Source organism: Haliotis rubra, unplaced genomic scaffold, assembly GCF_003918875.1.
Source record: "Haliotis rubra isolate DU_JTF1 unplaced genomic scaffold, ASM391887v1 Scf64, whole genome shotgun sequence".
NCBI classification, from domain to species: Eukaryota; Metazoa; Mollusca; class Gastropoda; order Lepetellida; family Haliotidae; genus Haliotis; species Haliotis rubra.
In genome coordinates this window covers 2,870,791-2,895,844 of record NW_025767346.1, presented here as the reverse complement: position 1 = coordinate 2,895,844, position 25,054 = coordinate 2,870,791, and the positions used below count along the sequence as shown (strand labels likewise).

The 25,054-nt window shown below is 37.6% G+C and overlaps 1 protein-coding gene and 1 long non-coding RNA gene across 2 annotated transcripts; both read right to left on the bottom strand.

The window, feature by feature from the left end:
* Positions 1–6: 6 nt before the first annotated feature.
* LOC124256835 lies at positions 7–25,054 on the bottom strand (the record flags this gene model as incomplete). Its single annotated transcript, XM_046690803.1, has 10 exons — positions 24,943–25,054; positions 23,380–23,470; positions 22,494–22,877; positions 14,204–14,554; positions 10,486–10,869; positions 9,174–9,524; positions 5,456–5,839; positions 4,144–4,494; positions 1,091–1,474; positions 7–133 (listed from the first exon to the last, which is right to left on the bottom strand). Coding segments are annotated over exons 2-10 (2,771 nt in total), but the record flags the coding sequence as incomplete, so codon positions are not given.
* Positions 6,944–8,721, bottom strand: LOC124256847. Its single transcript, XR_006893118.1, has 3 exons — positions 8,673–8,721; positions 7,558–7,596; positions 6,944–7,049 (listed from the first exon to the last, which is right to left on the bottom strand). It is a non-coding gene; the product is annotated as an uncharacterized LOC124256847 (long non-coding RNA).

The following is a 25,054-nucleotide window of genomic DNA, read 5'->3' as shown; positions in this document are numbered from 1 at the left end:
GTCCACAGGTTCTGGAGGTTGTTCTCATCAAACTGGTTCCCAATCCTGCCTGTACATCTGATTGACAAGAGCTGACCATAGTCATATTGGATCCTGTCAGGAGTAGGGAACATCTCTATCTGCTCTGGGTAGGCTGTAAGAAAGTATATAGATATTGTCTGTCACCATTTGGGGCAATCGGCGTAGAAGAATGCCGATATTAACAGTACAATTACACTTATAAATGCTGTATAAGACTGTAATGGGAATTGTTTAAATGGTGTATAGATATCCAGTTAATTTGCATGGTGACCCTTATTCGATTGTTTAAATGCATTCAATATAAAAATTGTAACTCATATGCTGTCAACACTTATATTTAGAAACAGGCAATAAGTTTACACATTAAGAATATATCACACTGACCCAAACTCACAGCTAACAGGGCAGGTATACAAGACACATGAGATGACTTGAGAAATACACTAAAAAATATAATTAAGCAATTTAAATGTCAAATATAAATGTCTTATATATATATTCTAATTTCTTCGCACATATACACATACGCACACACACACACACATATATATATATATATATATATACGCACAAAATGTCCAAAGTAGTACAGGTGTTCAGTCATAAATATTGCATAGATAAATAAAAACAGAATGCCGTTTTCTCCAACATGTTTTAGTTCTTTACTCTTCTATTGTACAATCTCCTGAAGAGTAAAGAACGAAAGTTGGAGAAAAGCGGCATTCTGTTTTTATTTATCTATGCTATATATATATATATATACCGTTTAATTACATTATATATCTATCTAATATATATCGATATATACCGCTGACATACAACTTCATCTGCATAACTCTCTTAAAATATAGTCCTGATTTAGATCAGGTCACAAACGATCTCTTCCAATTGTAATTATAGTCTTCCTTTTTGAATCTTTGTCGTCCTGGTATATAAAACTTAAATGCATTTGAGTAGAACATGAAGCTGTTCATAGGAGAGAATGTAACAGGTTTATTGTGAAATATGTATATGTGTGTGTCTCAAGGACAGAGACGTTTCAGATTTAGTAGATATTAACATTACACACTTCCAGCTGTGATGTTTATAGTTGCCTCATCATTTCCATCTGTGCCAACCAAGTGTAAAGTTTTGCAGTAGTATGTAGAAGCAGCATCAGCACATCTCAGATCTGTCAGGATGAACTGTATGTTGCCTGTTGCTCCACTGATAGAACCCGAGGCTGTCATCCGCTGCTGTAGACCTGTGTCCACTACTTGAACTGACGAATCTGTGTTGGTCATTCGTATTATAGTGTGATCAGTGCCAGTAGAAGACTTCTTGCCAATCTCCATGCCATACACTGTAGTTATCCCAGGTGCATTTGGCCTGCACCCGACAGTCAACTGAGATGTTGGGTTTCTGCCCCCGATTGTTATTTGGCTTGGTGAAGCGGTCAGGCTTGCCCCAGTGGCTGAAAAACACCCAAGTACTTGAATTTACATCAATTCAATAACAAGGACGATTTATTCATTCATATAAATATGTGCCATGAAAATATATACTGTATAGCATAGTAGCGTAGCGTAGCAGGGCTTGTGAAGGGCTGCGGCGATGATGACTGATTCCTAATATAGAACTTTTAAGTAACGTGTTTCAGTTTAAAAGCACACATGTTGAAATCTGATATTTGTGAAACAGATTCGATTTTCTTTGAGGGTGTACACAAGTGAATATAATCACAATGGAAAACTCTTCTCTTCTTCTACATCAGCACCGACTGATCAAGCATTTTATAGAAGCTTCCGTAAAGATTTATTTAGACCAAGTGCAGCAATTACGTAACAACCAGACTTCAACATATTTCATCCGGGCCATATCAAATCTCGTTAGAGGACTGTGAGCTGAGCACACTGCCCTTCCTTCATAAATATATATGGAAATGTTCTTGAAGCACATACTCCCAGGTCCTAAACATATCCCTTCTTGGGTCCCTGGAAATAGTGATCAGTCACCTATATCCCATTTTCATCATTCTGCCCAACTCAGGAAGATCAATCGATGACCATGGCCGTTTCCATGAGACTTCCTTACACTGATCTTTCTCAGTGCTTCAGTCACTGAATCCCAGGCCCTGACTCAGTTACTTACAGGCCAAATTCATGTGCAAAGTATCCTTCCTTGACATCTGTATGATGGACAGAACACATTAGAGTCCGTCAACCAAAGAAGCTTAAAAGTACCCTCTGTATACCTTACGATGAATATATCTATACCGAATGCTAACATTAACAATACAACCAGTTAAGCTCAAATACAGGTTTGCTATCCGAATGACAAGTAAAGAAGACGAAACATAAAAGTGGATGTGGGATTGTAATCAGAATGCTGGGGCAGACTGATGGTCAAAAAAGCGATGGGAGAATACCACTGGGCTAAGTGTATGCTTTCAAAATGTCAGTAATGTGTATAGCTACCCTTGACGGAAATGTGCCACGGATTGTCGATGTCATTGAATGTCCAGACAATTATGCCAGAATTATATATGCTTTTATAGTGCTGTGGTATATCATTAATAGGCAAGACATTTCTGAAATTTACGCTCTTGATAAATATGTAAATTAACCAGTTGTACAAAACTCACTACTTGCAGGCTTTGCGGAAGGAGTTTTTGGTTGTTGTTGACCTGAAACAAATACGTAGCAGTTAGGAAGTAGACCTGATCCTTTCGTTTCTGTTGCTTTCCTGCTAACATGCATGAGATACGCTGCTAACATAATGGTTCATATGTATAACACATTTACAATACAGACCAGATAGGCGACTTCTTTTGTTGATATGACAGTCAGAAGAGAACTGAAAGCTGGTTCTAGATGATTTTGAAAGCGGTGTGACTATTGCAAAAGAGTTAGCTGTAACATGTTTCCTGCAAAATTTGATCGGTAGTGTACCTAGGCGCATTCAGTCGTGTATTGTAGGGCAAGGAGGTCCCACAAAGTACTGAAAAGACACTTAGACTGTAAGAGAATCATATCTTAACATATTCAGTTAAGTAAAGCTTCTATAGTTCATATAAATGTATTCGATATTTGCTGAAACAACTTTCTCAATAATTTATAGACCCGTGAAGGTCCGGGTTAGAATATTGATCTTCAGTCACCCATGCTTGTCGTCAGAGGCGACTAACAGGATCGGGTGGTCAGGTTCGTTGACTTGGTTGACACATGTATGTCATTGGTTCCCAATTGCGCAGATCGATGCTCATGCTGTTGATCACTGGATTTTCTGGTCCAGGCTCGATTATTTACAGACCTCCGCTATATAGCTGGAATATTGCTGAGTGCGGCATAAAACTAAACTCATTCATTCACTCAGTGATTTATAGGAATACTATAAGTTCATCTGCCTAACACTCATAAAATATAGGCCTGATGTGTATAAGATCACAAACGATCTCTTCCAATTGTAATTATAGCCTTCCTTTTTGAATGTTTGTCGTCCTGGTATTAAAAGCTTAAATGCATTTGCGTAGAACATAAAGCTGTTCATAGGAAGGTTTATTAGATTTGGACAATTAGTGTGATCGTCGATGTAAACTTATACCCACCCTTGCTTTCTTTCAATTATACAAAATTCATCACCTGTATTCTGTCCGGGGGCGCCTGTTACTCCACCTGGTGGTGCTTGACCTAAGAAAAGACATAAAGCAGTTCGGAGGTAGTCGTGATCCTTTGTTTCTGTCGTTGTCTTGCTGACATGCATGGAGTACCCGGCTGACATACAGGTTTTATCCACATGACACTAATATAGGCTTGATTTAAATAAGGTCGACAAACGATACATTTGACTAGATTATGAAGCTCTTCATGGGATAGAATATCTAACAGGTTTAAAATGATATTTTCACGATAAATCAGAAACCTAACTCCCTGTTATGAGTAAACCTTGTAATTTGTAGGTAAATTCAACTACAATGTAAAAAATCGATATTATTTCCTAATTAGGACTTAGTATCTAGTATAATATATTTTCTATGTGACCCTAATACGCTTCAGTAACTCCCCGTTATCCGCAAACGTTGTAGTTTGTAGGTAAAGTCAACTACAATATAAAATCGAACAATCCCAAAAAGTTAAATCTTACCAAGTACATAAACAGTCTTGTTTGCACTATAGTCTGCACTTAGGACAGAACACCTGAACTGTCTTCCACTGTCTAGATACGAGACTGTGTGAACCAGTGTTGACGCCCCTGTATATTGACATTCCGCTACTGAAGTAGGACGGTCGTAGGTGATGTTTTGGTCGTTGGGGTACCGTGTCCAGGTGGTGAACTCGCTGTTTACAGATCGCCACTCCCATGTCCACAGGTTCTGGAGGTTGTTCTCATCAAACTGGTTCCCAATCCTGCCTGTACATCTGATTGACAAGAGCTGACCATAGTCATATTGGATCCTGTCAGGAGTAGGGAACATCTCTATCTGCTCTGGGTAGGCTGTAAGAAAGTATATAGATATTGTCTGTCACCATTTGGGGCAATCGGCGTAGAAGAATGCCGATATTAACAGTACAATTACACTTATAAATGCTGTATAAGACTGTAATGGGAATTGTTTAAATGGTGTATAGATATCCAGTTAATTTGCATGAGTGACCCCTTATTCGATTGTTTAAATGCATTCAATATAAAAATTGTAACTCATATGCTGTCAACACTTATATTTAGAAACAGGCAATAAGTTTACACATTAAGAATATATCACACTGACCCAAACTCACAGCTAACAGGGCAGGTATACAAGGCACATGAGATGACTTGAGAAATACACTAAAAAATATAATTAAGCAATTTAAATGTCAAATATAAATGTCTTATATATATATTCTAATTTCTTCGCACATATACACATACGCTTTTACACACACACATATATATATATATATATATACGCACAAAATGTCCAAAGTAGTACAGGTGTTCAGTCATAAATATTGCATAGATAAATAAAACAGAATGCCGTTTTCTCCAACATGTTTCGTTCTTTACTCTTCTATTGTACAATCTCCTGAAGAGTAAAGAACGAAACATATGGAGAAAACGGCATTCTGTTTTTATTTATCTATGCAATATATATATATATATATATACCGTTTAATTACATTATATATCTATCTAATATATATCGATATATACCGCTGACATACAACTTCATCTGCATAACTCTCTTAAAATATAGTCCTGATTTAGATCAGGTCACAAACGATCTCTTCCAATTGTAATTATAGTCTTCCTTTTGAATCTTTGTCGTCCTGGTATATAAAACTTAAATGCATTTGAGTAGAGAACATGAAGCTGTTCATAGGAGAGAATGTAACAGGTTTATTGTGAAATATGTATATGTGTGTGTCTCAAGGACAGAGACGTTTCAGATTTAGTAGATATTAACATTACACACTTCCAGCTGTGATGTTTATAGTTGCCTCATCATTTCCATCTGTGCCAACCAAGTGTAAAGTTTTGCAGTAGTATGTAGAAGCAGCATCAGCACATCTCAGATCTGTCAGGATGAACTGTATGTTGCCTGTTGCTCCACTGATAGAACCCGAGGCTGTCATCCGCTGCTGTAGACCTGTGTCCACTACTTGAACTGACGAATCTGTGTTGGTCATTCGTATTATAGTGTGATCAGTGCCAGTAGAAGACTTCTTGCCAATCTCCATGCCATACACTGTAGTTATCCCAGGTGCATTTGGCCTGCACCCGACAGTCAACTGAGATGTTGGGTTTCTGCCCCCGATTGTTATTTGGCTTGGTGAAGCGGTCAGGCTTGCCCCAGTGGCTGAAAAACACCCAAGTACTTGAATTTACATCAATTCAATAACAAGGACGATTTATTCATTCATATAAATATGTGCCATGAAAATATATACTGTATAGCATAGTAGCGTAGCGTAGCAGGGCTTGTGAAGGGCTGCGGCGATGATGACTGATTCCTAATATAGAACTTTTAAGTAACGTGTTTCAGTTTAAAGCACACATGTTGAAATCTGATATTTGTGAAACAGATTCGATTTTCTTTGAGGGTGTACACAAGTGAATATAATCACAATGGAAAACTCTTCTCTTCTTCTACATCAGCACCGACTGATCAAGCATTTTATAGAAGCTTCCGTAAAGATTTATTTAGACCAAGTGCAGCAATTACGTAACGACCAGACTTCAACATATTTCATCCGGGCCATATCAAATCTCGTTAGAGGACTGTGAGCTGAGCACACTGCCCTTCCTTCATAAATATATATGGAAATGTTCTTGAAGCACATACTCCCAGGTCCTAAACATATCCCTTCTTGGGTCCCTGGAAATAGTGATCAGTCACCTATATCCCATTTTCATCATTCTGCCCAACTCAGGAAGATCAATCGATGACCATGGCCGTTTCCATGAGACTTCCTTACACTGATCTTTCTCAGTGCTTCAGTCACTGAATCCCCAGGCCCTGACTCAGTTACTTACAGGCCAAATTCATGTGCAAAGTATCCTTCCTTGACATCTGTATGATGGACAGAACACATTAGAGTCCGTCAACCAAAGAAGCTTAAGTACCCTCTGTATACCTTACGATGAATATATCTATACCGAATGCTAACATTAACAATACAACCAGTTAAGCTCAAATACAGGTTTGCTATCCGAATGACAAGTAAAGAAGACGAAACATAAAAGTGGATGTGGGATTGTAATCAGAATGCTGGGGCAGACTGATGGTCAAAAAAGCGATGGGAGAATACCACTGGGCTAAGTGTATGCTTTCAAAATGTCAGTAATGTGTATAGCTACCCTTGACGGAAATGTGCCACGGATTGTCGATGTCATTGAATGTCCAGACAATTATGCCAGAATTATATATGCTTTTATAGTGCTGTGGTATATCATTAATAGGCAAGACATTTCTGAAATTTACGCTCTTGATAAATATGTAAATTAACCAGTTGTACAAAACTCACTACTTGCAGGCTTTGCGGAAGGAGTTTTTGGTTGTTGTTGACCTGAAACAAATACGTAGCAGTTAGGAAGTAGACCTGATCCTTTCGTTTCTGTTGCTTTCCTGCTAACATGCATGAGATACGCTGCTAACATAATGGTTCATATGTATAACACATTTACAATACAGACTAGATTCGGATAAGGTCACAGACGATTTCTTCCCATTGTAATTACAGCATTCCTGCGTGAGTGTTTGTCGTCCTGGTATTATGTGTTAAATGTATTTGAGTAGAACAGCAAGCTGATTGTATATATAGAAGATACAACAGGAACTGCATTCGACCCGGAACAGCAATCACAAGCTTTTCGGTCCAATAAAAAATACACGAATGCCGTTAAAGAAGGATAATGTCGTTTATAGTCAGACGATGACGCTTTGACACCAAAATGTCAATAATGTGATATGGCCACCATTGTCTGAAATATGTGCCAGGGTGACAGCTTTAGCGTGATCGTAGATGTAATCTTATATAACCTGCTCTTGCGTTTTTTGAATTATACAAAATTCACCACTTTCGGGATGAGATGATAGTTCTGGTTCTGCGTCACCTGACAAAAGATGTAAATCAGTTAGGAGATAGTTCTGATCCCTTGTTTTTGCCTTTTTTCCTGCTAACATGAATGGTGTACCCGCTGACATATAGTTTTCTCAGGAATTATTGAGAAAGTCTTTGTTTCCAAACACTGAGCATAGCATTTAACAATAGGTGTTACATTATGTAGTAAGGTACTCATGATAGGAGGCAACTCTTGTAGGCTTAGTAATGGACCTAAATACATCGAGAGTTATCTCCCCTGGTGTAACAGGCGACTTCTTTTGTTGATATGACAGTCAGAAGAGAACTGAAAGCTGGTTCTAGATGATTTTGAAAGCGGTGTGACTATTGCAAAAGAGTTAGCTGTAACATGTTTCCTGCAAAATTTGATCGGTAGTGTACCTAGGCGCATTCAGTCGTGTATTGTAGGGCAAGGAGGTCCCACAAAGTACTGAAAAGACACTTAGACTGTAAGAGAATCATATCTTAACATATTCAGTTAAGTAAAGCTTCTATAGTTCATATAAATGTATTCGATATTTGCTGAAACAACTTTCTCAATAATTTATAGACCCGTGAAGGTCCGGGTTAGAATATTGATCTTCAGTCACCCATGCTTGTCGTCAGAGGCGACTAACAGGATCGGTGGTCAGGTTCGTTGACTTGGTTGACACATGTATGTCATTGGTTCCCAATTGCGCAGATCGATGCTCATGCTGTTGATCACTGGATTTTCTGGTCCAGGCTCGATTATTTACAGACCTCCGCTATATAGCTGGAATATTGCTGAGTGCGGCATAAAACTAAACTCATTCATTCACTCAGTGATTTATAGGAATACTATAAGTTCATCTGCCTTACACTCATAAAATATAGGCCTGATGTATAAGATCACAAACGATCTCTTCCAATTGTAATTATAGCCTTCCTTTTTGAATGTTTGTCGTCCTGGTATTAAAAGCTTAAATGCATTTGCGTAGAACATAAAGCTGTTCATAGGAAGGTTTATTAGATTTGGACAATTAGTGTGATCGTCGATGTAAACTTATACCCACCCTTGCTTTCTTTCAATTATACAAAATTCATCACCTGTATTCTGTCCGGGGGCGCCTGTTACTCCACCTGGTGGTGCTTGACCTAAGAAAAGACATAAAGCAGTTCGGAGGTAGTCGTGATCCTTTGTTTCTGTCGTTGTCTTGCTGACATGCATGGAGTACCCGGCTGACATACAGGTTTATCCGCATGACACTAATATAGGCTTGATTTAAATAAGGTCGACAAACGATACATTTGACTAGATTATGAAGCTCTTCATGGGATAGAATATCTAACAGGTTTAAAATGATATTTTCACGATAAATCAGAAACCTAACTCCCTGTTATGAGTAAACCTTGTAATTTGTAGGTAAATTCAACTACAATGTAAAAAATCGATATTATTTCCTAATTAGGACTTAGTATCTAGTATAATATATTTTCGATGTGACCCTAATACGCTTCAGTAACTCCCCCGTTATCCGCAAACGTTGTAGTTTGTAGGTAAAGTCAACTACAATATAAAATCGAACAATCCCAAAAGTTAAATCTTACCAAGTACATAAACAGTCTTGTTTGCACTATAGTCTGCACTTAGGACAGAACACCTGAACTGTCTTCCACTGTCTAGATACGAGACTGTGTGAACCAGTGTTGACGCCCCTGTATATTGACATTCCGCTACTGAAGTAGGACGGTCGTAGGTGATGTTTTGGTCGTTGGGGTACCGTGTCCAGGTGGTGAACTCGCTGTTTACAGATCGCCACTCCCATGTCCACAGGTTCTGGAGGTTGTTCTCATCAAACTGGTTCCCAATCCTGCCTGTACATCTGATTGACAAGAGCTGACCATAGTCATATTGGATCCTGTCAGGAGTAGGGAACATCTCTATCTGCTCTGGGTAGGCTGTAAGAAAGTATATAGATATTGTCTGTCACCATTTGGGGCAATCGGCGTAGAAGAATGCCGATATTAACAGTACAATTACACTTATAAATGCTGTATAAGACTGTAATGGGAATTGTTTAAATGGTGTATAGATATCCAGTTAATTTGCATGAGTGACCCCTTATTCGATTGTTTAAATGCATTCAATATAAAAATTGTAACTCATATGCTGTCAACACTTATATTTAGAAACAGGCAATAAGTTTACACATTAAGAATATATCACACTGACCCAAACTCACAGCTAACAGGGCAGGTATACAAGACACATGAGATGACTTGAGAAATACACTAAAAAATATAATTAAGCAATTTAAATGTCAAATATAAATGTCTTATATATATATTCTAATTTCTTCGCACATATACACATACGCACACACACACACACATATATATATATATATATATACGCACAAAATGTCCAAAGTAGTACAGGTGTTCAGTCATAAATATTGCATAGATAAATAAAAACAGAATGCCGTTTTCTCCAACATGTTTCGTTCTTTACTCTTCTATTGTACAATCTCCCTGAAGAGTAAAGAACGAAACATGTTGGAGAAAACGGCATTCTGTTTTTATTTATCTATGCAATATATATATATATACATATACCGTTTAATTACATTATATATCTATCTAATATATATCGATATATACCGCTGACATACAACTTCATCTGCATAACTCTCTTAAAATATAGTCCTGATTTAGATCAGGTCACAAACGATCTCTTCCAATTGTAATTATAGTCTTCCTTTTTGAATCTTTGTCGTCCTGGTATATAAAACTTAAATGCATTTGAGTAGAACATGAAGCTGTTCATAGGAGAGAATGTAACAGGTTTATTGTGAAATATGTATATGTGTGTCTCAAGGACAGAGACGTTTCAGATTTAGTAGATATTAACATTACACACTTCCAGCTGTGATGTTTATAGTTGCCTCATCATTTCCATCTGTGCCAACCAAGTGTACAGTTTTGCAGTAGTATGTAGAAGCAGCATCAGCACATCTCAGATCTGTCAGGATGAACTGTATGTTGCCTGTTGCTCCACTGATAGAACCCGAGGCTGTCATCCGCTGCTGTAGACCTGTGTCCACTACTTGAACTGACGAATCTGTGTTGGTCATTCGTATTATAGTGTGATCAGTGCCAGTAGAAGACTTCTTGCCAATCTCCATGCCATACACTGTAGTTATCCCAGGTGCATTTGGCCTGCACCCGACAGTCAACTGAGATGTTGGGTTTCTGCCCCCGATTGTTATTTGGCTTGGTGAAGCGGTCAGGCTTGCCCCAGTGGCTGAAAAACACCCAAGTACTTGAATTTACATCAATTCAATAACAAGGACGATTTATTCATTCATATAAATATGTGCCATGAAAATATATACTGTATAGCATAGTAGCGTAGCGTAGCAGGGCTTGTGAAGGACTGCGGCGATGATGACTGATTCCTAATATAGAACTTTTAAGTAACGTGTTTCAGTTTAAAGCACACATGTTGAAATCTGATATTTGTGAAACAGATTCGATTTTCTTTGAGGGTGTACACAAGTGAATATAATCACAATGGAAAACTCTTCTCTTCTTCTACATCAGCACCGACTGATCAAGCATTTTATAGAAGCTTCCGTAAAGATTTATTTAGACCAAGTGCAGCAATTACGTAACGACCAGACTTCAACATATTTCATCCGGGCCATATCAAATCTCGTTAGAGGACTGTGAGCTGAGCACACTGCCCTTCCTTCATAAATATATATGGAAATGTTCTTGAAGCACATACTCCCAGGTCCTAAACATATCCCTTCTTGGGTCCCTGGAAATAGTGATCAGTCACCTATATCCCATTTTCATCATTCTGCCCAACTCAGGAAGATCAATCGATGACCATGGCCGTTTCCATGAGACTTCCTTACACTGATCTTTCTCAGTGCTTCAGTCACTGAATCCCCAGGCCCTGACTCAGTTACTTACAGGCCAAATTCATGTGCAAAGTATCCTTCCTTGACATCTGTATGATGGACAGAACACATTAGAGTCCGTCAACCAAAGAAGCTTAAGTACCCTCTGTATACCTTACGATGAATATATCTATACCGAATGCTAACATTAACAATACAACCAGTTAAGCTCAAATACAGGTTTGCTATCCGAATGACAAGTAAAGAAGACGAAACATAAAAGTGGATGTGGGATTGTAATCAGAATGCTGGGGCAGACTGATGGTCAAAAAAGCGATGGGAGAATACCACTGGGCTAAGTGTATGCTTTCAAAATGTCAGTAATGTGTATAGCTACCCTTGACGGAAATGTGCCACGGATTGTCGATGTGATTGAATGTCCAGACAATTATGCCAGAATTATATATGCTTTGATAGTGCTGTGGTATATCATTAATAGGCAAGACATTTCTGAAATTTACGCTCTTGATAAATATGTAAATTAACCAGTTGTACAAAACTCACTACTTGCAGGCTTTGCGGAAGGAGTTTTTGGTTGTTGTTGACCTGAAACAAATACGTAGCAGTTAGGAAGTAGACCTGATCCTTTCGCTCCTGTTGCTTTCCTGCTAACATGCATGAGATACGCTGCTAACATAATGGTTCATATGTATAACACATTTACAATACAAACCAGATTCGGATAAGGTCACAGACGATTTCTTCCCATTGTAATTACAGCATTCCTGCGTGAGTGTTTGTCGTCCTGGTATCATGTGTTAAATGTATTTGAGTAGAACAGCAAGCTGATTGTATATATAGAAGATACAACAGGAACTGCATTCGACCCGGAACAGCAATCACAAGCTTTTCGGTCCAATAAAAAATACACGAATGCCGTTAAAGAAGGACAATGTCGTTTATAGTCAGACGATGATGCTTTGACACCAAAATGTCAATAATGTGATATGGCCACCGTTGTCTGAAATATGTGCCAGGGTGACAGCTTTAGCGTGATCGTAGATGTAATCTTATATAACCTGCTCTTGCGTTTTTTGAATTATACAAAACTCACCACTTTCGGGATGAGATGATAGTTCTGGTTCTGCGTCACCTGACAAAAGATGTAAATCAGTTAGGAGATAGTTCTGATCCCTTGTTTTTGCCTTTTTTCCTGCTAACATGAATGGTGTACCCGCTGACATATAGTTTTCTCAGGAATTATTGAGAAAGTCTTTGTTTCCAAACACTGAGCATAGCATTTAACAATAGGTGTTACATTATGTAGTAAGGTACTCATGATAGGAGGCAACTCTTGTAGGCTTAGTAATGGACCTAAATACATCGAGAGTTATCTCCCTGGTGTAACAGGCGACTTCTTTTGTTGATATGACAGTCAGAAGAGAACTGAAAGCTGGTTCTAGATGATTTTGAAAGCGGTGTGACTATTGCAAAAGAGTTAGCTGTAACATGTTTCCTGCAAAATTTGATCGGTAGTGTACCTAGGCGCATTCAGTCGTGTATTGTAGGGCAAGGAGGTCCCACAAAGTACTGAAAAGACACTTAGACTGTAAGAGAATCATATCTTAACATATTCAGTTAAGTAAAGCTTCTATAGTTCATATAAATGTATTCGATATTTGCTGAAACAACTTTCTCAATAATTTATAGACCCGTGAAGGTCCGGGTTAGAATATTGATCTTCAGTCACCCATGCTTGTCGTCAGAGGCGACTAACAGGATCGGGTGGTCAGGTTCGTTGACTTGGTTGACACATGTATGTCATTGGTTCCCAATTGCGCAGATCGATGCTCATGCTGTTGATCACTGGATTTTCTGGTCCAGGCTCGATTATTTACAGACCTCCGCTATATAGCTGGAATATTGCTGAGTGCGGCATAAAACTAAACTCATTCATTCACTCAGTGATTTATAGGAATACTATAAGTTCATCTGCCTAACACTCATAAAATATAGGCCTGATGTGTATAAGATCACAAACGATCTCTTCCAATTGTAATTATAGCCTTCCTTTTTGAATGTTTGTCGTCCTGGTATTAAAAGCTTAAATGCATTTGCGTAGAACATAAAGCTGTTCATAGGAAGGTTTATTAGATTTGGACAATTAGTGTGATCGTCGATGTAAACTTATACCCACCCTTGCTTTCTTTCAATTATACAAAATTCATCACCTGTATTCTGTCCGGGGGCGCCTGTTACTCCACCTGGTGGTGCTTGACCTAAGAAAAGACATAAAGCAGTTCGGAGGTAGTCGTGATCCTTTGTTTCTGTCGTTGTCTTGCTGACATGCATGGAGTACCCGGCTGACATACAGGTTTATCCGCATGACACTAATATAGGCTTGATTTAGATAAGGTCGACAAACGATACATTTGACTAGATTATGAAGCTCTTCATGGGATAGAATATCTAACAGGTTTAAAATGATATTTTCACGATAAATCAGAAACCTAACTCCCTGTTATGAGTAAACCTTGTAATTTGTAGGTAAATTCAACTACAATGTAAAAATCGATATTATTTCCTAATCAGGACTTAGTATCTAGTATAATATATTTTCTATGTGACCCTAATACGCTTCAGTAACTCCCCGTTATCCGCAAACGTTGTAGTTTGTAGGTAAAGTCAACTACAATATAAAATCGAACAATCCCAAAAGTTAAATCTTACCAAGTACATAAACAGTCTTGTTTGCACTATAGTCTGCAATTAGGACAGAACACCTGAACTGTCTTCCACTGTCTAGATACGAGACTGTGTGAACCAGTGTTGACGCCCCTGTATATTGACATTCCGCTACTGAAGTAGGACGGTCGTAGGTGATGTTTTGGTCGTTGGGGTACCGTGTCCAGGAGCTGAACTCGCTGTTTACAGATCGCCACTCCCATGTCCACAGGTTCTGGAGGTTGTTCTCATCAAACTGGTTCCCAATCCTGCCTGTACATCTGATTGACAAGAGCTGACCATAGTCATATTGGATCCTGTCAGGAGTAGGGAACATCTCTATCTGCTCTGGGTAGGCTGTAAGAAAGTATATAGATATTGTCTGTCACCATTTGGGGCAATCGGCGTAGAAGAATGCCGATATTAACAGTACAATTACACTTATAAATGCTGTATAAGACTGTAATGGGAATTGTTTAAATGGTGTAAAGATATCCAGTTAATTTGCATGAGTGACCCCTTATTCGATTGTTTAAATGCATTCAATATAAAAATTGTAACTCATATGCTGTCAACACTTATATTTAGAAACAGGCAATAAGTTTACACATTAAGAATATATCACACTGACCCAAACTCACAGCTAACAGGGCAGGTATACAAGACACATGAGATGACTTGAGAAATACACTAAAAAATATAATTAAGCAATTTAAATGTCAAATATAAATGTCTTATATATATATTCTAATTTCTTCGCACATACACAGCAAAAATAACTTAGTTTCCGTTCTTGCGGAAACCTAATGGATACTGGGTAATGTAGGTTTCCGCTAGGTTTCAGTATGCGGAAACAGACAATGCGAGTTTCCGCATAGTTTACAAAACTGAAACTAACAAATCTAGGTTTCCGTCATGTTTCTACAACTGAAACTATCATTATGCGTTTCCATTTAGTTTCAGTTCGCTGAAACATTCATAGCAAAATGACTTAGTTTCCGTTATTGCGGAAACCTATTGGATACTGGGTAATGTAGGTTTCCGCTAGGTTTCTGTTGGTTTCAGCTTAGATGAAATGGCAAACTTAGCTTTGTGCTGTTCCATTGGGGGACAATATTTACTTACTGTTATATTTGCAAGATAATTTCTATGTACAGAATCCAGCTAGGGTCCATGCGGGAAGCAAAAGTACTGTACGTTCCCGTAGTCCCTAGTATGTTGATCAACCTTCAGGTGTACATTTGTCATAGACTAGTTTTTACTGTCCTTCGAAGACAGGTAAGTACATGAGTTTGTTTTTATTTCATGTACACATTTACAAATTTAGATTTACGACTTTCCTAGTCACGATATGGCTGCCGATGTGACTTTGTGTGGGTGGGTGGGTAGGTAGGTAGGTAGCTAGGTAGGTAGGTAGGCAGGTGAGAAGCCACATCAAGAGGGAATCTTCAGCATTGGAGAACACAACTTCTGCATGAATATGCAAATACAAATATGTCAAAACCCTACAACATTTTATGCATATGATGAAATGATGTCTACTAGTGCAGGCATAATATACTTGCTGTGGTATTTATTAAACAGATTTCAAATTCAAATGTTTATTGTATGAAAGGTCATGGGCCCATATACATGAAATGTACATTTGAAGCTGCCTCAATGTATCTTAACATATACACACTAACAATCTCACATAGTAAAGACTTGGCAACTTGCTGACAATCATGAAGCTTCTATTGCACTCATACTGATCAAACAGCCATCCTCTGATCTGGTACATATGAAACAGAGCCTGAGATGAGACATTTGTTTCGCAACACAGAGAAAGGGGAAATATAACCAAGTTGATTACAACAAGGCTTGAACCAGTCCACAACCACAAACAGATGGTGTATGCTCTACTTAAGATCTGTGGGTGAATATGAAGATTTCCTGGTTGATGTCTGGCACAACATCGTTGCCATGCTCATCGTCCCACACAGACTCTGCATCATCCTACAAATACAATACATACAATGCTTAGTAAAACTACAAAAACAGCCAAAGTAACTCGTGTATACATGTTCAAAAACATGCACAGTGGTACATCTGATCACAATGAAATTATAAAATTAGAACGACTAATTTGTAGATGTAACCAAAAGATCTTTTCACAATTACAAAGGAAAGATCTGTAGTATACATGTATATTGTATCTTCCATTGGACATGTCACTTATTTGATTGATTGGTACCAGAAAATAGTATCCAACCCAGTATTCTGAAGCAAATTGTGGTAATATTTATTACTGTTACTGTACTCATATTCAAGGTAACATCTACTACCAAATCGCCAATTGAAATCTAAGCATAGGTAAGAGGGTACATACATATTTTGAATAGATAAGAATCATGTTTAAACACTGAATGAAACACCTGATTATATATGTGATCTTATTCATTTCAAATTGAAATGACCAACTCAACTGAGAAAAGCATACAAAACCTAACATTTCCCTTGAATGAAAAAATCGTGGGTATTTCTTAGTTTTATCAACATTCACAGCAATATAATAACATAAAATATTACTTTTTAATGTGACCTTTACTTTATTTTATAAACTGTAAGATGCGTAACACAACTTATTCACTTTCAGTTACATATCTGATATACAATAATTAAATATATTCGTTATTGATATATGATGGATAACAAAGGGGCAGATCAAACTGAAGTCGTTATGTGAAACCTATGAAGTGAAGCATCTTTGACGACTAACCTGATGAGAAACTGCCGTCCATCCCAGGCGGATTCCTTGTTTCCTTGAAACAAACGACTGGCAGAGCGGACAGAAAACTGGTCTTTTTCTTGGAACTGAAAAACATATCAACTTATAATTTCACTGGAATCCACGCATTGTGACATTTTGAGTGATTATATCTTTCACAAAGATAGAGAAATTTATTTTAAGTATCGATTTAGTGTTAACTTGTTTTTGACTAATTGCTGATGAATAAAAAGTATTGTTTTAAGATTTCCTTTAATGAAATTAGGAGCATGGTATGGTGTAACTATAAATGATTACCAAGCCAAGCCTCTTGTCAATCTCCAACAAGTCAGTGGATCCACAATACGTATCTGTAAATTGAAAAAATGATTATTTTACAAATTTTATACGTGAATTGTGTCAATGCATTGTAAGGCTAAGAGGTTTCATAATTGATTACACAAATTATTACACAAAGCTATGAGTGTAAAGTATATGTAATAATTGTTTTAATGGTTATAAAATGATAAAATAGATGAGTTGCTTGCTTTCCTATCATGCTGCATACTATTTATTATTTGTTTTGTTCGCGTATCAATGGAATGGAGAGGTATTCAAATAAGCCATTGTGGCTTGATTCCAATCCTGGTTCAATTTGTTTTGAATAAAATATGTTTACACTAAAATAGATGAACTGGTACAATTGGATAAATACCGCCATATAGCTGGAATATTGCTGAGTGCGGCGTCATACTAAACTCACTCACTTAGCTATAATGAGCTGACATTACATATAGACTAGTAATAAGTAAACTTATAATGCACGGGAATAGTATACGTAGATATAGGTGTAGAACTGAAAAGAATGAACATGATATAAGCATGTCTAATACACTTGCATGTTTTGAGCTCAATAGGTAAGTTACTTACATGATGAAGGTTTACGTCCAGCAGAAATATTTTCGTATATTGCCTACTCCTGACAGGGTTTTGAAAAATCACCTATTTGCCACTAACACAAGTTCTCATGAGTAGGACTCATGAAGCTCGATCAGGACTTTTAAAGTAACGTGAATATGTTTTCAGATTTATTCACTGTTAATTATCTCTAGGCCTACATGTTGATGCTTGACACTGAGGAGGAGCAATTAGTGCCCATAATGCGATGAAAAGACCCTTAAGCTCATAACAGCCCACTGTTGTCACTTTGGGTACTCACATTCAATCTGTTCGTTTCCACCTTTTGCGGTCCCCTTTGATGTCGGCAATGTAAACAAATAAAACAATGGCGACCGGATCACGTCCACGCGAGACTACCTAAATCATTATAAAAACACACAGCTGACATTTTAGGTGTATAGTGTATGTTTATTTTGTTGTATAACAAGGAAAGATATTGTCAAACTGTAATGTTAGATTTAGATTAAAAAACAACAACAAAGTGTTTTTTCCCGTGAGTCTTTGCGAGACGCCATTTTCATAGCCGCCTCAGTTTTCCTCAAAGCACTGGAAGAGAGAATTCGATACCTGGAAAAGAAAGATGGAAATGGCTGCGAAAAACTCGCAGTACAACGACCCTGTCAGGTAAGACCAAGTTATTGTGGTGTCAAATAACGTTTAATGAATTATTATTTACTTTACGTACTGAAATCCAGATTGGTAAACAAGCTAATCTGTCGCATTACAGCCACTGGTATTCGTCACTATGTATTATTCGACTTACATGTTAATTTGGTGCAGCTAGACATTGAATTTATTTAATATCCGTTTGATATTGTTCATATTTTGCACATGGGTCATGAATAATCTCAGCTACAAAGACATAATTTCCGTTTTATTTTCAATTCAGTGCGTGTCATGGTTATGGCAATTGTAACATGGCGGTCTATGGGGAAAGAATACGCAATGTTATATATATGTTGCTCATGTAACTACAATGCGGAAAATTATGTATCTGTGACCAAGATGATTTCCTAACAACCTGCGAAATCTGACAAGCAAATATGGAAAACTGAATTAATGAAAATTACACAACTACACTAAAATAGCATGCAAGTCTATGAGAATTTTGCCGACTGAAGTATATTTGAGTCCCACGACTGTACAGTTTTGCTCGAACTATTTCAAACGATGGTGAAGTAAAATAAATCTATCTTAAAATACACTACAAGTTTGAAAAATATAGCAAATAGATTATATATTAATGGATTTGTTTTATTCATTTAGGCTGTTGTGAGGAAACATGTGTCACGGCTACTCCTGGAGGAAAAGATCACACTCTCTTACTGAAGGTATGTATTTATGGTACTACGAAACATAGACATAATTTTACTTTGAATATTTTAATTATTATGCTTCCCTAGATTCATTTTCACAAGATGAACCATACTAAAGTTTCATTTGCAAATGGATTTGAATAACCGGTAACTTAATCATGATTTCTAATTGGACCAAATAAATCTTAACTTCACACCTGTGTAAAATTGCAGTCAAACTGACCCCTTGATTTTACAATACCGTAATTACTCCAAGGTTATGTCACATGAGATAACCAAACTCAATTCATCAGGATGTTTATGTCAGGCCGTTCACTTACTGATTGCATAACCTAAAGTGATAAATCTGTAGTTTGCTTGTTGGTATAAATGTGAAGCTGCAATTGTTTTGGCCTTTTTTTAAAACTCGAATGAATGAATGGGGAAATGCAAAGAAAAGTAAGGTGTTACTGTTTATTTTTTTTCAGCAAAGCTGATGATGTGTCTGGAGACTGTATAATGAATGACCAAGGATGGTCAGCAGGAACATGTGAAGGTAATTTTGACCTATCTGTAGTGACTTTTATTGTAAATAGTAAATAATTTCCAATTAATAGTGTAGAGACAAGGTTTATGGATGTCAACTCCTTTATTATGTGAAAACATGTTTCACAGTGAATGATTACCCCTTTGTCAGGTGTAAGCATTCACCCCGAAACATTGTGTTTTTTACATAATAAAGACGTTGACATCCATAAACATTCATGTCTTGTATTATTCACTTAAAAATACACCTCAAAGACTTAATGGTGTAAATATACAGTCACTACTGGGTGAATATACTTGTGCCTTCAACAATACGACTGACTGACTGAGTTTGGTTTTACGCCGCTTTTAGCAATATTCCAGCAACATCACGGCGGGGGACACCAGAAATGGGCTCAATACGAACTGTAAGAGATTGAATATAGCATTTTGATGAAAATCTATTACTAGTACCATTATTGCTATATAGAAAATGCAATAAATGTTCAGATATATACATAACGTATTACTACCTCTGGTCTGGGAACCATGTAACTCCAGAGCAAATTGTGTATAGATTGTGTGTCCTCTTTAGAAAATATGATATTTCATTCGGTCAATGAAGTGTGATGAATTGCATAATTTGAGTTTTGAGAAAACTAGTGCAAATTGTGATAGTTCAATTAAGTTCTCTTTTATTCAAACTTCCTTTTGGATTACTCATTTAAATCATCCTTGGCATTGTCAGTTTCTTGTTGATTGATGTTTGTGTAATTTATCAAAATAACCTAACAATTCGTCATTCCCTGCCATTTTCAGAAACTTGCACATCTCCTAAACAGACTTGCATCTATCGATTGGCCAGATAGACGAAAGAAAAGGTAGCGACAACACTCACCATAGACATGACATCACCAGTCGTGAATGACGAAGTTCACGTCAATAAGTTGCATTCCGTCTCCCTTTGTCTTGGAGTCCAGCAAGCTTAGGGCATACACGACGACACTGAACTTGGAAAGAATCTACACCTCTACTGCCCTCGTCGTGGCCAACGTGAGGACGAGGATGAGGCATCCAACCAACCGGAGGGATCTCCGCCCAGGAATGCCCCTTATTGGGCTAACTGACCAACTCTTGCAATATAATTGAATTTATTTTCAATTTCATAATGTAATTTTTATTTTATGTTATTTTTGTATTGTAAGCTGTATGTTGTGTTATTGTATGATGTATTTCATAGTGGATGTTTGGCGATAGTTGTGTGTGGCAGAATACCAAGGCGTGCAAATAAATGTCCGATGCAGCTATGTTTAATTACTGTGTTAATTTGTATGTTATTGTTTTTTTTCACCATTAGCATGATTTTTGAAATAAATTTCATATCTAACATGCTATTTCAAGATAATAAGTGAATGAAAGTTTAACTGATGAAAAATTACTACTTTGTTATTAATGATATATGATTTCGTAAATTGGATTGAGTTATGCCAACATGTTTTGCTCTGTTTTTGAGTGCTATATTACTAGTTATATGTATGATCTTTATTTGCCTGAAATGCTTATTCATATTCATGTTGAGAAAATAAAACAATGAATCTTATTATATATTCTGTTTTCTTTAAGTAAATGTCATGATAATAACAAATTGCTTATATTGTTTTTAACAAGAGTTTATGATATGAATAGAGAAGAATGGTTAAATTTGACTCTTTGAAGCGTATATGAAAACCCGTGAACCTGAAACTGAAACGGGTAACTGAAACTATGCGGAAACTATGTCGGATTGTTGGTAACTGAAACTATGCGGAAACTATGTCGGATTGTTGGAACTGAAACTATGCGGAAACTATGTCGGATTGTTGGTAACTGAAACTCTGCGGAAACCTGTTGGAGTCTTATTAATAACTGAAACCTTGCGGAAACCTGATGGATTCAAAGTTAACTGAAACTCAACGGAAACTTGTCGGAGTGTGGGTAACGGATACCTTGCGGAAACCCGTTGAATTGTGGGTAACGGAAACCTTGCGGAAACCCTTAGAAAGTGGGTAATTGTAAGTTTCCGTTATTGCGGAAACTCAATGTAAAAGAACGGAAACTCACTGGATTCTAGGTGGAAACTTAAGTTTCAGTCCACTTTCCACCAAGTTTCCGCATTGCGGAAACCAAGTTATTTTTGCTGTGATATACACATACGCACACACACACGTATATATATATATATATATATATATACCGTTTAATTACATTATATATCTATCTAATATATATCGATATATATATATATATATATATATATATATATATACAAATACACAAATGTGTTGTTCTTTTCCAGTACAGAGTGCTCTACACTTGAGGTGGGGGAGCAAGTATATAGAGCTGGAAATTCTCAACAACAAAGGCTACAAGATCAACAAAAAGAGCAAACTACTTTCTACCTGTCGGCATGGAAAGCACACAAGCCGAGTGAGAAAAATATAGTTCCAAGCAACTTGATTTCAGTTTGTCTGATGATTGCCGTACAGAACACTTGTGTTTGTGTGTGCATGAAACTCTGAGTAACAAACATGAAATAATCCAGTGTACTAAACATACATATATACTTGCTCCGCCACCTAAAGTGTAGAGCACTCTGTACTGGAAAAGAACAACACATTTGTGTGTGTTTGTGTGTGTGTGTGTCTGTGTGTGTATGTGTGAGTGAGTGAGTGTGTATCTCAAAGAAACCAAACGTTTCAGATTTACTTGTAGTAGATATTAACATACGCACTTCTGGCAGTGATGTTGGTAGTTGCCTCATCATTTCCATCTGCACCAACCATGTATAACGTTTTGCAGTAGTATGTAGTAGCAGCATCAGTACTTCTCAGATCTGTCAGGATGAACTGTATACTGCCTGTTGGTCCACTGATAGAACCCGAGGCTGTCATCCGCTGTTGTAGACTTGTGTCCACTACTGTTACTGACGTGCCTGGCGAGTCTATCTGTATGATAGGCTGTATAGCACCAGAAGATGATATCTGGCCAATCTGTATGTTATACAATGTAGTTATTTCAGGTGCATCGGGCCTACACGAAACAGTCAACTGAGATGTTGGGTTACTGCCCCCGATTGTTATTTGGCTTGGTGATGCGGTCAGGTTTGCCCCAGTGGCTGAAAAAAACCAAGTACTTGAATTCGATTTCATAAAATATCTGCCATAAAAATATAAAGCAGAGTAACGTGGAACTGCACTGTGGCAGATACTACATATTCATGATTTCTGTAATTTGAGCTATACAGATAATCTACAGTTGTAAAGAGCAATTCCACAAGTTTTTTCACTAACGTCTTTCAGTTACACAACATACAAGTGGAACATCTGGCATTGGGGAAGCAGATTCTATGATGATGTACAAGGATGAATGTATACACACAGGCAGTATATTTTATGGTACAAGTATCACTGTTGCCTTTGCTTTCTTCATGAACGAGTTTGGATACTGGACAGCATACTGGACCTGATTCCGGTTGCTAACTTGTTTGTTACATAGGACTTATCTCACAAATATATGTGTATCTTTCACATTGCACAGCAATACAATCACAGCTTTACAATAAAAAGCTCCTTTGTTTGACAACTAGGTTTGTCTTGCAATATAGGGTCTGTACTTACTTCCAGGGAGAAAGGTCATGAAGATGAGAAGACAGAAAGGATGACATGGGTTCATGATTTTCTGGTTTCTGACAGGTGCGACTTTCTGTTCCTGAAACATGTTAGTTACCACTTTGTAGCATAAAGATTTATTTTCAGATGATATCAATCTTTAATTGGAGTTTATCTAACGTACAAGTAAACAAGCCGTTGCATAATAGGTGAATGAAGACACTGGACCACTGACCCTCATCCTGCCCTTTCGCCTCAATTCCGCTCCCAGCCCCCACTACAAATTCGTGGTCTATGAGCAGGAACATCAGACGATGTCCTCGCTGGTATTAAAGTTTGAAGCCTTCAATACGAAAAATGGGCATTTTTATATTTTTTCAATATTATTTTACTTATGGGGTAATAACGTCTGGTTGGGCACGATGAATAATTCCTCTCCCACAAATTCCTCTCCCATGTCATTCAGGTAATGCAAAAATAGTTCATCTTCTTTCATATCCACCCGATCGATGTTGTACATTTTGATGGACCAAACGGGGATCTTTAGCTTGGCGTCGACTATCTCCCTCGTGTTTGCCGGGCTCACGCTGACCTGATTTACAATAATTACAAGGTTTAGCAAAATATGTATCTGGAGAATTTTGCTTAGCGTCCATAAACAAACTTAATTACATGAACACGCGATGGAACAGACAATCCTGTGATTGTCACCATGGGATACGACGACAGAACATGTGTTCATGAATCACTATCAAATAGTGATGATACCATGTCTTCGCGAAAGGGTGAGCATATCCTGCCGCACCGGTGGCACCCGTCATAAACATATGCAAAGTCTAGTCAGTGGTTCACCTGAAATATTTAGGGAAGGTCTGGTACAAGTCAAAATAGGGAATTGCATCGGACATTCTTCCTTACTGTCATATAAAGAAGCTGTTGTCACGACCAGAACAAGATTTATTCTCATTCGGCACACATCCTATAATGATCGTGAACAAGGGGGAATAACTCTTGAATGGATTACCACTTTAAAATAACCAATACTGACAGTTACAATACTCCGAATGAAACTAATATTTACAACAAGCAAACTAAGCAAAGATTGTTTTGGAGAATAGTACTTAGCGTCTCACCCATGGGTTAAAATATTAGTCTTCAGTCACCCATGTCATATGAGGCGACTAACGATCGGGTGGTCAGGCTCACTGACTTGGTTGACATATGTCATCGTATCCCAATTGCGCAGATCGATGCTTATGCTGTTGATCACTGGATTGTCTGGTCCAGACTCGATTATTTACAGACCGCCGCCATATAGCTGGACTATTGCTAAGTGCGGCGTAAAACTAAACTCACTCACTCACAAACTCACTTAGCGTCAGTGGACAAGACCAGTTAAGTATATACATTAGCTACAGGCATACAGGTAATACGCTGTGCTGATTACAGGTGTGGACATATACATTGCCATGTTATTTCATCTATCAATACATATAAGTATAAAGGTAGTTATTTTTCGTTTAGAACTGTAGATACACACGTCACAACAGTGCTGGGAAGTGTAATACTCACACATGTATATCTTTCTCACCATTCAGAATCCTACCCTCCACAATTTACTTCCTTGATGACTGCATTGCTTATAACCTCTACATGTCACACCCATACAATGGCTAAGTCAAAC